Here is an 18,550-nt window from a genome sequence, read left to right on the forward strand (position 1 = left end):
ATGAAGACTACAGTAATGATGCTAAAATTCAGCTTTGCATCACAGGAGTAAAGTACATTTTAAAATATTAAAAGAAAAAACATTTGTTTTAAATTGTAAAAATATATCATAATATTACTGTTTTTACTGTATTCCTGAGCAAATAAATAAAAATACTTCTTTCAAAAACTTTTTAAAAATCTTTCCAATTACAAACTTTTCAATGGTAGTGTAACTCAAAAAAATATGAGAAATGTATTTCTTGAGATTTGCCATGCGTATGGGAGCCCTGTAACAATATCTTTTTAATTTTAATTTTAATCATTAATACAATGAACTATTAATTTAAAACGCCCTCACAGAAGCTACATATCATCCAGCCAATCAGAACTTGGGATTTCTCTGGCTGTTGCTAGTTTTGTCTGACAGTCTGTGAATGTGTTTGAGGCTGAAAAAATAAAAAGATAAAAAAGATTTTTTTTAAAAATCGGGCTATTCAGATTTCAGAAATGTCCTTGGCGAGTGTCAGAGTGCTCTATTATTCAGTGGGATGAATGAACGCAGTGACACGTCCCTGTTCAATAGGTTATTGAACCACAAATTCTTCCCAGGGTCTAAAAATATTAGAAGCGACCATGAAACTTTTAGTACAGAACAGTTTCTTCCTGTAACAGCACACACGATGTTTATTTTAGAAGGGGCATCGCACCTTAGGCTCGGGGGAAAAACCTCTCTCACACATCATTCAACTTACATAAAACATTACTTTTTGTGTTACAAACGTTGACAGACCTTGTAAAATCTGCATTGCATGTTCTGTGGATGATTATTTTTCCCCCACTCCAAACAATCCCGGTTCTTTCCAGTGAGGGTTATTAAATATTTTCAGCTTGGCAATGATTGAAAAAAATGACATCACAAACTCCAAAATCAGGCCAATCTGACAGACCCTAATAATACTGAATTATGGGGATATTTCAGCATATTACTTTGAGTGAAATAATGTATTAATGTGTCTTCTGCATGTGTGCAGGCAGCAGGACCCTGAGGGAGAGGGAGAGTCGATGGCCCAACACACGCTGTGATAAATTGCTCTCACTCCAATGAGTGTTATTCATTGGTCAGAGGCTGGGAAGAAAAGCTTCTCAGGACCCAAAAGTACTGTCATGATACTACAGTACATTTATGGTTTCAAATGGTAATAATACCACATGCCAGTACTCGTGGTATATGGGGAGTTGGCATGACTTGTAATTTCTCTTAAGGCCATTTTCTCATATATTCTCATCAATTTGTTGGACATATAACATAGTTGTTGTTTTGCGGTATGCCATCAATATTGTAAAATGTCGATATATACAGTATAAAATATATTGGACTTGTTTCCAAAAAGACCTGGTCATGAATTTACATATTACATACTTTAATATACATAATTTATATACACCGAACTTATTCCTCTAACGACCTCAAACTTTTTGAAGGGTAGTGTAAAGCTTTATGTTCATTTCCATGTCCATTTGTCAACTACCCATATACATGTACCATGATACTGAATGATTACCATATCCACGTACTATGTAATTTACATGGTTCTCTATGGTATTTCCTTAGAATACCATGGTATAGAATAACATGGTACATGTTCTTTTATGCATTTCTGTAATGTTCTTCTAGTTTATCAAAAGATCTCATCTATTGAACACTGCTCAACTACTACAAGACTAACCTATGTTAATCTACAGACCATTACAAGACAAACTGCACTACTCTATGGACTTCAAACCAGCTCTGACCTGTTAGCATGTTTACAGACGCTGATGTACCCGGAGTCTGTGTTACTGAGTTCGGCTGGACTGAACCTGTGGCGGCTGGTGTTGAGTCTGAGGTCAGTTGGACTGTGGGTGGTGTTATTGATGTAGTTATGGACATTGGTACAGTGGCAGGGTCAAGCGTAACTGCTAGTGTTGGCACTGAAAATGGAGAACAACATTATAGCCTGTTTTTTCTTCTGGCAAACGAGTGAAGGTGCACTATGTAACTTTTTTTCTAGTCTTTGAATTGATACTGACACCTACAGTACTGGTTTTGTTGCTGTATCATGCAAAAGAAAATGTTTTTGGTTACAGACAACATTGGCATACACCCTATTCACAAGTACATTTGTGACCCTGAAACCGTAAGGGTCAATTTTTTTAAATTGACATTTATACATAATGAAAGCTGAAAGCAGAATAAATAAGCTTTCCATAGGATAGGACAATATTTGGCCTATTTTGGAAATCTGAGGGTGCAAAAAAATCTAAATATTGAGAAAATCACCTTTAAAGCTGTCCAAATGAAGTTCTTAGCAATGCATATTACTAATCTGGAATTAAGTTTTGATATATTTGCAGTAGGAAATGTAATCTTTATGGAACATGATCTTTACTTAATACCCTAATGATATTTTATTGGCATAAAAGAAAAATCGTTCATTTTGACCCATACAATGTATTGTTGGCTAATTGCTACAAATATACCCGTGCGACTTAAGACTGGTTTTGTGGTCCAGGGTCACATTTATCACCGGTTTACTGAGATGATGTTTGTAGTATTCAGCTGGTCATGTGATTTAACAGCTTGAATTAAACAGCTTTTATGCAGCTGATATGACTTCATCTAAACCATTTGAAACATTTTTCAAAAGTACCACAGGTTTCTTCAGATGCAAAACTTAGTAAGAGTATGAGCCACTAGCATCAATAAAAATGTAAACGTTTCACCTTTAAGCTGGAAAAAAGTACCAAGTGCGCCTTTAAGAATAATCTTGAGGAAAACGATTCCTCTATATTTCTCTTGAGATCAGTCATCACCTCAGATTTCCAACAAAACAACATTAGACCACCACAAATGGGCAGAACCGCACAGAAATTTCCTACAACCTTGAGCACACCCTCATAGATCACTAGACAGCATTAGAATGCTTTGCGTCTTACATCACATGAAACATTTATGAAGTATAAAACTGTGGAAAAATGCATCACGTCATCAGAGTTCACAGTGACAGTTAAGGGACGGATCAGAACCGACGTCTTGTTAACGACATGAAATAAAGAGGCCAAAAAGAGTGATGGAAGCAGGAGCGAAAACATGAAAACGACAGTCAGCGCATTCCATTAGCATGCCACTTACTGTCAGACGTTCCCGACGCCTCACCTGCAAACAGAAAGAGAGGAAGATAAAACAAATGAGAGAGTTTTACTCATTTATTTTCCAAAACACTCCTGTGGGTTTATTTTATTTATTCCTCTACCTCTCTGGAGCACATCTAAGAGTTAAAGAATACAGAAACCTGCCTCACTTTTGCACGCAGTGAACGTACAGTAGCGATGAACTGTATGTTTCTCCTATTCAATATGCCTGCCTTCTTTTTATTGCGAAGTTTACTTGAAAGCTTCGCGCTATTCTGCTTTCCTTATCGAGTGAAGATGCCCCAGTTTTCTACACTGTACGTAAATCATAGCTTCCTCTTAGGTGTGTGCGTGTATCTCAATACAGCAGGTGCATAATTCGTACAAATGTTCGGGGAGCCGTTCGGGGTGGGTAGGTAGGAGCCGGGCTTCCAGGACTTGGCTTTGAATCCTCTCTCGCAGGCCGAACAGTCTTGTCCAGTGGTGTTGTGCTCGCAGTCGCACTGAAGGGTCCCGTCACGGAGGGAGCACTGACCAGCGTGGAGGTTACACTTACACCTGTGAAAGCAGGGAACACCAATTAGCACACTTGTTACATCGTAGCCACAGGCAAGGGTGAAAGCTGCACCGCCGAGGACAATTCCTACTTTTTATTTGTTAGGGTCACCCGAGGTAGCCCATTAGCTCGGCTGCTCGGCTCAAGAAATCAGCTAGGCTAATTAGTGGAGCTAGACATCGTAGTGCATGGCTGAAACAGTACCTGTAGGGAATACTGTGGATTCTACAGATCTTTACATTGTGGTTGATGTGTATACAGTTATATAGAAGAGGATTTTGGGCCAATGAGATTTCACTGTGGGCGGGGCTAACCAGTACAACGCTGGTCCTGTTGCTTATCATGGCTGTTGTGGACAAAATCTCATCTCTGGAAGTCACTGTACTAATATGCATGAAATTAAATTGTTTTTAAAGATCTTTTTTTTACTTAATTTGGATGCATCTGGTTAGGAGCATGTGCACTGCAATAAATCGTATTTTGTCTTATTTTCTAGTTGATTTTCAAACAAGAAAAATGAACTTGAAAATCAACTCTGTCTTAGATATAGGACTGAGAGGATAGATTGTTAAAATGAGTGTACATTGTCTTCATGCTCTGGCATTTTTTGTATTAGTATTATTATTATTATAATTTTTTTTTTTTTTTTTTTTTTTACTTAAGTCTAAACAAGATAAATTGATATGACAAAAGCTGCCAGTACAGTGCAGTGTTATTGTAAAACTATTAAAAAATTCAAATAAATGTTTTTGGTAATTCCCATAAAGCTTAAATAAAATAAAATGTTAATGATGCAAAAACTAAATAGATGAAAAACTTCTAGATGAAGTAAACTTTTACTAAAACTGTTAAGTAAAGTAAAATTACTGAAATAAAAAATAAATCAAAGCTAAATAAAAATGTAAATGACAAAAGCACATAAAATTACTAAAAACTTATTTTAAGGTGTAAAATATTAATAAATCAAATATTCATAATTTTTCAAATAGTACATAACACTAAAATAACACTGGTGTAGAGGATACATCTTTAATATACGTGTATTTTGTCAATGCATTGGCATATGTATTTTATTTTTTTTTACTTGTTTTAAGTCTAAAAATCAAGTAAGAAAATATACCAGTGTTGTTACAGTAAACTATGAAATCATTTTTGTTCATTTAAATAAAACTGAAATAAAATATAAATATTAAATGAAAAACTTAAACATAAAAAGGTAAACTTTTCTAATTTGTGTTTAAGTTGAAATATTAAATTACTACAACTCAAATAAAAATAGAAATAGTAAAAATGAATAAAAATGACAAAAGCACAACAAAAATAAGAAAAAACGATTCTCAGATAATTTCACTGAAAAACAAGTGGGACAAGAGACATAGTCTCATAAATAATTTTTTTTTTTCTTCTTGCAGTGTGTGGTCCTGACTGCTTCTGTCTGCACTTTTCTAGAGATTAGTGCGATCTTTTTTTACTTTCCTCGATGTTTCTAATCTTTCATCATTATCAAGCCTCATGTTTTTAAGCACTATAGAGTCTGTTTGTGTTTGTTGTAGATGCGGGAGAGTTTGATTCTGGTTGTCTCTGATGTTGGAGATAAAAACTCTGGGATCTTTGGGGACAGTAAACAGCATCCGTCTGCTCTACTCCAAATATAGCAGCCGTCTACTGGGGGGAAGGGAATACCTCAAGAAAGATGGAACCAACAAAAGAGAGAGAGAGAGAGAGAGTGAGTAATGATTATCGCTAGTAATGAGAATAAATGGGGGATATTGAGATGGCCTCGACTTGTCTCTCCTTATCGTTGGCTTTATAAGAAAAATCTGCAGTGCTCCACAAAATGTCGCTTCCCTCCTTTGAGTTTATGAGGAATGCTCCGGCTATCTGACAGCCGAGTTTAAGGATAGTTGAGATTAAAGGTCTGGGGAAGAAAGCAGGTTAGTATGGAAATGACGACTTTTGCAATTACAATCTCTCTAATCAAATGAGTGTGTAAATCCCAATGCATCTGATTTTTTTTTTCAACCTCACTAGAGCGAACAGCTATCCATTTGCATGAAATATTTATGAAGCTGACCTATATATTTCCATGCGGACACCCCATAACCAAACCTTGTATTGCCGTATAATGAGGTCATACCTCGCCCTCCCTTGAAAAAGTGATGCCATGCCAACATATTGTATAAAATGCTGTCTTATGCCCTGCAAGATTACTGTAAATTCCTGTATATATTATATATACATATGTATATATATATATATATATATATATATATATATATATATATATATATATATATATATATATATATATATATATATATATATATATATATATATATATATATATATTGCAATAAATTATTGCATTAGTGAAAAACACTTTACTAACTTTACAGAATGAATGATTTGAGTTTGAACGTTACACACAATTTATTTATATAAAATTAAGTATATTATTTTATTTTTATTTATAAAAAATATATATATATATATATTTTTTTTTACAAATACACACTATTTATTTACATAAAATTATGTAAAATGTATAAAATAAATATCATATATTTATTTTTATTTATGTTATTTTTTATGTAGGGTTTTTATTTCATTTAATTTTTAATAGGACAGACAAGAAAGTGTAGGAATACGTCACTGGCCCTCGTCCCCATGTGCACAACAGGTATCTGTTTTCAGCTTTTTTATTTTTATTTTTTTTACTACATCTCAAACAAGCATGATGTTTGAGACAGGATGGTTGACAGAGTGTGATTTTACTTTAATTAGGTCTGTTTTTTCAAAAGCCTGAGGAAACAGTTAAGACTTCTACCACCCTCTGGAGGCCTTTAAGTCGTAATTAAAACCCAGTGTCAATCACACACTCTTTCATTCGGCTGTTTCTCCAAGACCAAGTGCCCATCCAGCTCCTATCATGACAAATTAATCAGCGGTGGACCACTTCATTGCAGAGATTCTCGCCTTAAGGGAGACCTCTCTACTTTTGAGAGGCAGCGCAGGATCTGAAGCGAGTGTTAATCAATTAAAGCATGGCAAGGTCCCGCATCAATTTCTGACCAAATCCAGGGTGTGTGCTTTACAATCCTCTTATGTCCAGATTGGAATTAGGACTCACCCTGTGAGGAGCGATGAGAAATGGATGAGAATGAGTCTCTGTGTAATGTAGTGCACCGTGAGCGGATACAGAGGTTTATGTCTATTTGGGTGTTTCTTTATCTATAATGGGCACTTTTATGTTTAGTTCTTTTTTCGTTTTTTTTTTTAGTTAACTAAAACTTTTTAACTAAAACTAAAAGTTAAAAAACCACCACCAAAAACAACAATTTTTAGGAATTATTAAATGTTTGTTGAGCAGCAAATTGGCATATTAGAATAATTTCTGAAGGATCGTGTGACACTGAAGACTGGAGTAATGATGCTGAAAATTCAGCTTTGCATCACAGGAATAAATTACATTTTAAAACAGTATTAAAACAAAAAACTCCCCAATTCATGGTAATTTATTGTACTTTTCAATTTCCTTTTATGTATAGATTTTGCTTTACTTGTCCCAGACCCAGACTTTCAATCTTAAAATATGAAAGTCGAAGTATTATTACATTCTTAAAAATTATGATAAACAAAATAATCAAAATCATAAACCATGCATTCACTACTGAAAACTATTTAAAACAAATGTTTTACAATGATTATCATTTTATAATAATGTTTTTGTGTACTTGGTTACAGGAGAAAACCACTTCAGAGAAGAGCATCCTTGAGATGAAACAGGAGAAATGTGATGTATGAAGAAAAATAAAGTAAATATCACTAATTATTATTGTAACATCATTTTGTTGTATTATATATTTCAGAATTTCCTGTCAAGCTGCAAAAAGTATGTTATATAATATTATGTAATTTTGTGTATCTATTTTTGTGTGTATGTATTCATGTGCACAAAAAATTCTATAAATTTAGAACTAGCAAGTCCAAAAATGTCATTTCCATCACAGAATTCTATGCAATAAATCATATGAAATGTGATGGAAAAGACACGCATGAAAATGTTCATGATGTTTTAGAAAAAAAATAAAAACAATTACACAAGTGAGCAATATACATACACACTTTGATATGTTTTAGTGTGGTAATTCAGTTAGTGAGAGTATGAAAAGTGTGTTTTGAGAGAGTTAACAAGAATGAAAGTGTCAAAGCACCTAATGAAGGTGTATTCAGCACGGTTAAACGTGTAGTTTTAAATCAGGAATTGCATCTTAAACAAAAGTTGCCAGATAAAAGCAGCAAAGTCACATCGCCGACTAATGCTGGGCAGCTGTGGGAATCTAACGTCCCGCGAAAAAACAGCACTCGAAGTGATGCAAGCCCTTGGCAAAAACAACGCTAAAAAGAAATCTGTCTGGTTTGACAGCTGAATAAATGCCTGCTGGCGTTTTGTAAATGTGCAAGGATAGTGAGTGTGAAAACTGCAAGTGGTACGGGCGCTAGCTTGCAGATTGGTATGCGTTCCTCATCATCATGAATATTCTAAATTATTGACACCTCACCAAAAAAAGTGCTATGTAGACGGTAAAGTCTTGTGATTAAAAACCAAGGACAGAAGGAATCATTTGTGCCACTGTTCAGGACAGAGAGGGCAAGGCTGTTTTGCTCTTATTAAAACGCTGGCATTATGGGGTTAGATGGGCTGATGAACCAGCCTGGGTGCGTTTCTAGTGCAATCAGGCAGTCTCTCTGCAGGTTGCAGGGGACCAGCGGGAGGCATCCTGGACCTCGGTAGGGGGGCGAAGTAGCAGCATCTTTTTCTGGGGTGTGAGGTGAGGTTTCTCTGCCCTGCACTCACAGAATCTGTGTGGATCCAGGGCAGCTATATCCAGACACCGCAGGGCTGGGACCCCACTGCTTGGGACAGGAACAGATCTCATGGGCACGCTTGCTGCCAGGCTCTGCTGTTGGGATAGGATCAAACCCCTATCTGGCCATCTGTGACTGGAGAATCAGGAGTGTGTGATAAACATATGGCCCTTAATGCTCCCGCAAAACAGAGGAGCTAAAAGGAGAGATCAAGTCAGCTGTTGTGGATTCTTCTCAAAGCTTGAGCTCAAAACTGTGAGCTACAAGTTGCGTGCGTAAGGCTCGGCAAAATTTAGCCATCCTCTGCCCACAGGCACAATGTGTGTGTAAACAAGACAATTAAAACAATTTTTTTTTATTTAAATTAGCTAAAAAATTTGATTAAAAAAATATATTTTTAATATTTTTTAAATTAGAACCACAACTTTATTTATTTATTTATTTCTTTCAGTGTTTATTAAAATTCTTGTTTAAAATATTCTTTAGCATTTAAATATTTATATAACCTTAATTGCTGGGGATAAATTATTATATATTATTCATTATATATTTTAATATGTTTAATTAAAATATAAAAATAATTACATTACATTTAATTAAAAAAAAAAAAAAAAAAAATATATATATATATATATATATATATATATATATATATATTATAATATATATAATTTATAATATACATGATTTAAATGCTCTAAAAAAATCACTAAAAAACTATTTGTAATATATTTCTTTTTAAATTACACCCATATCCACATCATTATTTAGTCAAACTCAAGCTGTCCTGCTCTGGGATGACTCTGGTGAAAATAAATTCACCAAACAAATCCCTTATACTGGTGAAGAAGGCTCTTCCTCCTTTATCTGTGTCTTAACAACTTGAAGCTTTTCTAGTTGGCATCGCCACAGGATTTTGCTTCATTAGATAACTGTGGTTATTATTTATTATTCAGGTTGGCTGTCATGCTGATAAAAAAACAAATCATGCATGTCTGCTCTTGAGTGGCTTAATTATCAGTCTGATGTGAATACTGGCTTGTGATCATCTTTATAAATAACAGTAATAACAAATAATTCGCCTGAGGTGTTTTGAATGAGGTATGAGCAGTGTATAGATAACAGGACCTCAAGCAATTTGAAGTGCATTTGAATGGAATATGGCTTCAGATGACAATCTTTGTTAATTGTGTTTTTCAGAAAATGAGACAGAAGGGGACACATCCACCTACACTTCATAGCTTTAACCTGCAGTTGGTTTATCCTCACCGTATGAAATTGCTGTTCCTAAATGTTTACTGTCAACAGATTCATGTAATTACAAAGTTATATTCGAAATCAATTCCAGCTTTTATATACGTAAGTGTATATTTAGTCTTTCTATGTACACATTCTCTGCCACTGTTACTATATTGGCTCACACAATAAGCACTGTGTTTTTAAGAAACTGTGTCAATTCAAAAGTAGTTTTTTAATTGATCACACTAATTAACACATTAAATTGGGTGTTGTAGTTTGTGGCAAAATCTGTAAAAAATAAAATAAACACATGAACGTTCAGAATTTTCTACCAAGCGCAATTCTTTGCCTTGAGCATCGCCCTCCTTTTGACGCAAGTAGCAAAAACTGTTTTCAAACCTGCCATTGCTTAGGTAATGAGCTTTTGGATAAATCTGCACAACCGAAGACGAACGTGACGTAATTCTCCCCAGGGCGTCGTTGATGAACGTTTATAGAATATCATTATGAGCATTTATGCCTTTATGGGATGCGGCAGCTAGATTTCTTTCAAGATTTGTTTAAAAGCGCCAAAGTCTGGTGCAAATAACGGGAGCGCGGCGCTCGGGTGAATAAATAGCAGTGGCACTAAACAAACACAGATAGACAGATAAAAGGCTGCCGCTGGAGTCCGTTGCTCTGAAGCAGCTGGAAGCTGCTGTTAATGGGAGCTTGATTTATTTTTCCCACAGTCCTCTCTCACGAGACACCCTGACTATTTATTCTCATTTGCACAGAAGCACTGCCAGGCTCATCATGAGGCACTTACGCAAACAAAAATGGATGGAGGAAAGACGAGGACTATCGGTGCCCAGAGAGTCACCTCGGGCCGCCTTAGATTGGTCATTATCACCAATACCCGACTGACTTATTACCTCCATTTTGAGGAGGATTGAGGAAGAGAATGTAGAGAAAGAACGGCCATTAGCAAACGGTAATGGGTGAACATTTCCAAATGGTCCGTGTGGCCCATGAACTTGTTGGCCTGTTGGAGAAAACGACCCGCTTTGTTAACAGGCTCAACGTCTTGGGCCTCGTACACCTTATATTAGCAATGCTTTAGCTTCGACCATTAAGGATGAGAGGTACAAATTGAACATGACAGCTCTCTGAAAATAAGATTCAATTCAGTTTACACGGTGTTCAGGCAGCAGATATTGATTTATAAGAACCGCTCAGTAAGACCGATGTGGGTAATTGGCTTCAAATGCTCTTTCTCTTCCTCGTCCTAATCCTTCCACAGGACCCTGAAAGCTTTGACCTCGGCTAACGATGCCCGATGCAGACTCCTCCGGTGCCATGGCTCTCACAGAACTTCCTCGCCTCGCTTGACGCCTGTTTTCATATTCCTTATTATCGGCGCTCCAGCCCCTTCCCGCATTTTTGAAGTATAGCAGCTAAAAAAAGGTCAGCCACACAATAGCGGATCTGTGTGTTAAAAGGCAATCGCGGGGAGTTCGTTTCTGAATGTGGTCTTTTCTTTACTAGCCTGTGCCAGGGGAGCGGCTAATGAAAAATGCCCCGCTGTTTCCTCCCCAATGCCTGAGAGAGCTTCCCATACAAAAGCAGCGCTGAAGGGTGGTGGCAGACCAGAGACCTGGCCTCTACAGCCCCGTTCCCCGTGCTCCTCGTGGAGGATTTGCAGTTAAAAGGTTGGAGATACATGGGAGAGAGAGCGCTCCCCATGAGGCGAAAGGCCCTTCCTGTACCACAGCTACTGAATCGCAGACGACCTTGAAAGCTTTGGCACCGGCAGCTCCTGTAAATTATTCACACAGGATGCAGAAAAGGGCTTCTTCTGCACTCCCGGACGAAAGGGCGGAAGCCAAAAGCAAGCGCCGCCACCTCCACCGCCTCTCACGTGGAAGATGCGGATTAACGGTGAGGAAAGGAGACGGGCGCGCAAACGACAGAGAGTGGTCTTGCCGTTGCCTGTGCACATCAAAAAAGTTGAAGGAGAGAAAGAATAAGGGATGTCCCTTCATAATTAATTTCTCCCCCCCACGGAAACATCGCGATGGGGCCAATTATTGCCAGAATGTGACTCCATCGCCTGCTGCGTCACTGTCCACAGAGCTGTATCCTCTAGGCATCCGCATGACGCTGAATACAGTGAGATGGGCACACACTTATCTTTACAGTGTAAAACACACTGGTTGGTGTTGGATTTTGAACTAATTCTCTGCGATCATTCCTTTCATTAGGTTGTATTTGCGTGTAGATGAACCAATAGTTAAACAAGCAAAACAGCTAATCAGCAATTTAAATGAAACAATCTACTGCATAATATGATTTATTATATGACATATTTTGTATATAATGAAAATAATTAATGTAAATAACACTAAATTTCATTATCGCTTAGTCTGGTGTGTGTGCATGGAAATCCTCCATTAGTAGTGACACTTTAAAGTTGTAAAAATATATATAAAAATAGTCTTTGGGAAAAAACAAACAAACATTTATTTTCAAGTATGTATATATACAGTTTATGTTTTTATATGACCACTTCCATTTTGCATCCTGACAGCAAGCAATAGCAAGCCACTGTCATTATTAAATTTCATTATTAAATAAAGAAATATCTCTTAAAAGATAAAAAAAAATATATATATATATATTTTAAACATCAATTTTAAATTTGTTTGAATAGTTGAAACTTGAAATCCTACATGCAAGTCATGATATTTTTATGTGAATAGTAGTAATACTTATAAGATTAAAGTAGTAATAACGTAAAAAATAATACTTTTTTAATATGATATATTTTACTATATTTATTAATAAATGTATGTATTATGTTAGTGATTAAAATGCATTATTAATGTTAATAATCATTTAAAAATATGATATTAATTGTATGTATTTTATCATATTTTAAACTATTTTTGCTACAATGTGATTTTTGCTACAACTTCAGTTCACACTGTATCTAGGAAAATGAGGAGAGCATCAATTCATGAAATATCTGATTAATTAAAGAACAAAAAGACGTTAATAACTGCAGCCCTGTCTGATATGGTGTTGTACTTAAAAACACATTATAGGTGGATGCGCTGCAAAGTCTGCATTTCAGCTCTGGATTTAAGAACTTTTAGAATCATCTTTTGAGTATGGATGTGTGAAGTCATCAGAAATCGCTCTTCCGCAGGCACTACCGTGTCATGGTGTTTATGATGTTATGTGCGGGCAGAGAGGAGCATTTAATGAACAATATGTTTTAGTGCAGGAGGGATTGGCCCAGTCGACTGAACAGGAACGTCCCGCTGTGATGGCGTTGCACTAGATACGGTCCCCATACAGAATGGCCGGATGAAATTTTGATGAGCGATGGCGTTCTGATGAAAAATTCTGTTTGCCTTCCTGGGACACCCCCTTTTATTCTGCGCCCCTAGGGTGGGGATCTGGGCAGCGGAGATATTTACGCCTGCGGTGCTTGCTTTCAGGGAGGCAGAACGACCCTAATAGAATTTCAAAGATCCCCTTGCGAATGAAAATCCGGAGGACAGTTTTCTGTTGTTCCCTCTTTCCTTTCGCTTGTGCTTTCTGCCTCCCTGATATCCTTTTAAAACACTTTTGTAAATGTAGTATCTTATACTGTAGATAATAACTGCAGAATTGCAGTAACATATGTGAGAAATTCAATGTACAAATGATCTATGATTAATATTCTAAATTTTAATTCATGCATATTTCACTTTTTTACATATCATTACCTTATATAATGTTAATATACCAACTCACTCCAACAACCATAATTAAAATAATCTAAAAAAAAACAAAAACAAAACAATATATATAAATCTCAAAGAAATCAAAAAAATATATCATAATTAAAAGAAACAAAGAAATCAATTACAAAAAATCAATTACATCCAATTCTCCATTTTAACCTGGAAATTGTGTTGCTTTCAATATATATATATATATATATATATATATATATATATTATATATTGGGTTTTTTTTTGTTTTGTTTCTTTTTCCTTCCTTGACTTTAATATTTGTTACAGTGTTTTGAATTTATTTGAATTTATTGATTATGATTTCGATAAGTAATTTTCTCATTGTTGCTTTGATACCTGCTTGGGAGACATGTGACATGTCATGTGATGAACTGATTGTTTAAATGAACTCTGAGTGTGTTTGTAAATTGACACCCTGATGAAGGCGAGTTAGCCGCAATGTGTTGGTGCACAAATGTGCTATTTTTAAATTCTAAAGCCATGTGAATAAAGGCTTTTTAATTTTTTCACACTATTCGAGTGCCTTGGATTTATGAGTTTTTTGATGATACGAAAGAATCCCGCATCCGAAGAGCACCAATTAATGGACTTTTTACACCCCAGCAGCACTTTTTTGTATAACTTTGAATATAGTAATTTCATTTTTGTCTGCATTCGTTTAACCTATAAGGTTTCCACTGTAGCATTTCACCTTTTTTTTTAAAGTTTCCATTTCTAGTAAAATGATTTTTGCTTTACTCTGTTTCCCCAAAAATATGCTTGTGTAAATTTTGACTGTGTGCTCCATGAAATATAACTTTATTCCCACCTGCTCTCCCTGCTGTAATCAGTCACTGAAGTGCAGCACTTGAAAGTAAATGAAAACGTTTAAAAAAAAACAGCTTTGAATGTGAGGTCACAGAGCATGAGTCATTCTTTATGTTTTATATTTTTTCCCCTTTACAGACATAACAGTCTGTCGTTTGAAGATGCCGTTTCATCTCTTGTCTTAACGAGGTAAATACCTGAGCCTTACACTATGAACTCTTTGTCAAAGAGGCAGTGCACTTTCATGTCATGTTTGTACTCGGAGCCTAACAAGATATACAACATAATTAGAAAAGCTGATTGTGACATTGTTTCTGAATGTGCTGTGTGATGTATTTCATCAGAATAAACATGAATTCATTACAGTTAGGTCTGCCAAAGTTACCGTTAATGCAAACAATTATTTCAATATGTTTAACGCTGGTTTTTCGTATTTGTCATTAATGTTTCACATTTATAGCTATTTTTTTCTGTTCTTTGTGGTTACTAAAAACTGATTGAACCTTCTGAAGTGGTCAGAACATGTTTGGAGCATCAATTTTGAGTGAAACGCCAGTGAAGGACTGCAGGTCACTGACAAATACAACTTTACACAAGTAAATTGTGTATTATTCAGTAATTGCACATTTGCATTGAGTTTCATGTTTGCATTTGCTGTTTGTTTAGATGTAGTTTGAGAAATATAGAATCTGTGTTGTTTTGTATGATTAAGATGAGTAGAGATAATTTCCATACATTTAATTGTCAAACAAGTACATGCCTATTAATTTTCCTTTTTGCAACTTGAATGCTAATATCATGCTAATAATGAAAAAATGTTAATCATTATTTTAAATGGACTGACATTGCTAATTGGAGTTTTTTTTTTTGTTTGTTTTTTTACAGCAGACAAAATCGAAGAGTCTAGTTTTGTTCTTGCTCTGTTAATAGTTAATTGTATTAGACGTATTCTGAATCTTGTAGGGTGGGGTGGGGGGCTTTTGAGGGTTTTTTCGATTTTCATCCATCATAAAAAATTATGGCTGGGCTCAGGGTAAAAGGCATGGGTTAATTCAATCATACACAGCCACGAGAGTGCATCATTAGTCATATAATACCCACTTCTGAGTGCAGAGATAGATGAAAACAGACTCTGGTTAGCTAGATCAATGCATATGTAAACAGACAAGTATTCGGCCACAAACTAGGATGAAAAAGTATATTGGTTGATTCCTCCAGTTGGGTTTAGCTCTGGCTTGATTCAGCTCTCACATTCAGTGCGTTTGGATGCTGGCTTTGAAGGTTATTTTTGATTGTCAGATGGAGAAGATGTCAGTAGGTTGGGTGAAAAAAATATCAAATTTATCTCAAAGCTTTCTTCTATAGCTTTGATGCAAAATGCATCACCATATTGTATTTTCATTTCACAAATCTTGCCTTGGCTATGAAATTGCACTTTGCACTATTAAATTTCAAACTTCTCACCACCTGGGATTGTAGGAATCTCAGCAACAATCACTGTAGAATTCAGAATTGATTAAAGACAAAGTGAGTAATTTCTGCAGTACACTGCAAAAATGATTTACTTCCTCAGTATTTTTGTCTTGTTTTGCAATATTAATATCTAAACATTTTAAAATGAAGATACATTTGTTTGACAAGCAAAATGACATAAGATATTATGTTTCATTTTCTGAAAAAAGTTTAAGCTTAATACAAGCAAATAAATCTGCCAGTGGGATTAGAAAAATAGTACCTAGTTTATTTATATTTTACCGCACTTGCAACTATTTATTTAGTTAGTTTTGTGCTTCAACTCACTTAATTTTGATACTTTTTTCAGAAAACAAGATGTTACATAATTTTTCTTCTCAAGTATTTGATTCAAGAATGCTTAGATATTTGTATTGGAAAATGATAAAAATACTACGTAAGAAAATCATGTTTTAGTATAGCATCAATGAACAGAAAGTTATCAAATTATTGCAATTATGTTCAGTGCAACCTTTTAATGTAAATTAGGCTCATTACAGATTGTGGCTTGGTGCACTTCACATTGCAGATATTCATCAAATGATGTTTTCCAAACAGGTTTCCTGAACACTCCATTGTTTGGACAACCAATAGTCCCGCCCCAAACTCATTCAGGTGGCTGTTTTGGATCCATAAGCAACTTGCAATTTTATGTTCTAATCACAGATGGCAATAGAGAGCCCAACGTTCTGTAAAGTGGATGGAACAGGAGAAAGAATTACACACTTCAGTTTTAAGGGTAATTTGGTGTCATCGTCAATATTTCTTAAACTGCTGTTTCTGTACATCTGTTTTATATGTTTCAAAGATTAATTGGGGTTTTAGATACTTGAACGATCGTGAGTGCGGCTAACAAAGACAGAAAGACCGCAGGGGCTTTGGAGACCATGCCATCTGATTTTCCACACTGCCAATAACCCACAGTATGTTTTCTTTCACTCTTACTCGGTGTGTGTTTAATAATATATCTTCGCATATGTTACAGCAGTGAGCATGCGGGGAGAGAGGAAGCAAGCCTGAGTTTGCGCCCCTGGCCGCTTCGCTAATGTAACCTTAACAGAAGAGTAACTCAGGCCAAGGACTCATCTTTGATGGTCAGCGCTGATGGTGTTCAGCTTTTTAGAAGCAAACTCAAGGAGCTCCTGTGGGAATACTGTAAGAGCAGCTCTGCTAGACCTGAGCATTTATAATACATTCTCCTCTCTGCTTCTAACTGTACCAACGTATCGCCAGCATAATCTTCACCTAAAACTAGGGCAAGTATTACATCACATGAAAGCAACTGCAGACAAAAGCAGAAATTGCAGATCACACATGTGCCCACGCAACGCAGTGTGGAGGAAATCATGGTCAGATACACCAATGATGTCTAAATGGAAGTGAAATAATAAATAGTCGGCTTTTGAAATTTTGTCCATGAAAAGTTACACAATATTTTAGCAATATTTTATATATATATATATATATATATATATATATTCTTCTCAACTTAGGCTGACTGAATCCTTCATGCTTAATTTCATTTAGAGTTTAAGGATTTGAACAAACCCCTAACGCTAAGTATTAAACTTGTATATAACTGTACACCGTAAAAAAATCTGTAAACTTTACAGTACAATATGGCAGCTATGGTTACAAGAAATGTAACATAAAAATATTTTAGCAACATTTTAGGTTTTGTGGACTGAACTTAAATTTACTGTTGAAATTTATATAATGTTAATATGCAAAAGGTACTAAAATTGTTTTATAATACACTGACAAATGCAAAAACGAAAGTAGAGAAAGAAATCCACGTGTAAAATTACGTAGATTTTCCACAAAATAAGGTAAATACTAATATATATGTATAATATTAGTATTTACCTTATTTTGTGGAAAATATGAGTTCGAAGTTTGAAGCACATTTTGAACAATTCCCGTTCTTGTCTTAGGACAACTTTGATTCACTTTTTTGATCCACTTCAAATTATATAAATATATATATATATATATATATATATATATATATAATGTCCCATTAGATTTTATTACAGTTTTTCACTGTATTTACTAGGGTAACTTGCCATTAACCAGTTAACAGGTTGTTACCGTACTATTAAAATTACAAACATTTTTTACATTCTTACAGTGCACTCCATGCAGCTTCAGGTGTGCTATAGATTTATCATTTTTGCCCGGCAGATGACAAAATAAGCTGAAAAACCCTAGCATTCACCCTGGTAACCGCCTAGCTACAGCTCAAAACATATTAGTAACTGCATAGCAATATTCTAGCAACCACCCAAAACACTCTAGCAGGAACTTTTAAAAAAAACTAAAATTTGATAAATGTAATTTTAGAGAAGTAAACCCTCAGACTTCATTTTAAAATGTATTAATACTCTCTCTATTGCTCAAAACTTGCAGAAAACTTGAAAAACTTTTTTTCAGCTGTGGGACAGACTGGCAAGAGATGCACACTAAACAAGATGAAAAAAGAGAATGTGAGATTAAACCAAGCGTGCACTAAAATGCAGCACTTCAGGTCGAGTTGAAACGCAGCACACACTGAAGCATAGAGCTCGCTCAAGGCCCTGTCCAAAGGAAACTCAGTGCTTAACTCTTCAGACGTGTCCGAGCGGCTTTGA

At 35.4% G+C, this 18,550-nt stretch overlaps 2 protein-coding genes and 1 long non-coding RNA gene across 5 annotated transcripts in view; 1 reads left to right on the top strand and 2 right to left on the bottom strand.

Annotated features, from left to right (window-relative positions):
• Positions 1-3,145, bottom strand: part of LOC131545722 (mucin-2-like) — a 19,547-nt gene extending 16,402 nt beyond the window's left edge. The window contains exon 1 of the mRNA XM_058784799.1: positions 1,776-3,145. Within this exon, the coding sequence (XP_058640782.1) occupies positions 1,776-1,911 (136 nt within the window). The 5' untranslated portion in view covers positions 1,912-3,145. The remainder of the gene's footprint in view (positions 1-1,775) is intronic.
• The window catches only part of LOC131545724 (uncharacterized), a 16,102-nt gene extending 3,716 nt beyond the window's left edge, over positions 1-12,386 (top strand). The window contains exons 2-8 of one of the 2 annotated variants that reach the window (XR_009272491.1): positions 1,013-1,177; positions 1,725-1,867; positions 5,262-5,434; positions 7,453-7,523; positions 9,778-9,891; positions 11,099-11,262; positions 11,344-12,386. This is a non-coding gene — a long non-coding RNA (uncharacterized LOC131545724). The remainder of the gene's footprint in view (positions 1-1,012; positions 1,178-1,724; positions 1,868-5,261; positions 5,435-7,452; positions 7,524-9,777; positions 9,892-11,098; positions 11,263-11,343) is intronic. The other variant, XR_009272492.1, reaches the window with a different exon arrangement.
• LOC131545721 (netrin-G2-like) overlaps positions 1-18,550 on the bottom strand; it is a 65,598-nt gene that overhangs the window by 25,453 nt on the left and 21,595 nt on the right. For both annotated transcript variants that reach the window (XM_058784798.1, XM_058784797.1), the window contains exons 4-5: positions 3,538-3,710; positions 3,154-3,177 (exon numbers count right to left, since the gene is read on the bottom strand). In XM_058784798.1, the coding sequence (XP_058640781.1) occupies positions 3,154-3,177; positions 3,538-3,710 (197 nt within the window). The remainder of the gene's footprint in view (positions 1-3,153; positions 3,178-3,537; positions 3,711-18,550) is intronic.

The sequence above is a fragment of the Onychostoma macrolepis genome, chromosome 08 (genome assembly GCF_012432095.1).
Source record: "Onychostoma macrolepis isolate SWU-2019 chromosome 08, ASM1243209v1, whole genome shotgun sequence".
NCBI classification, from domain to species: Eukaryota; Metazoa; Chordata; class Actinopteri; order Cypriniformes; family Cyprinidae; genus Onychostoma; species Onychostoma macrolepis.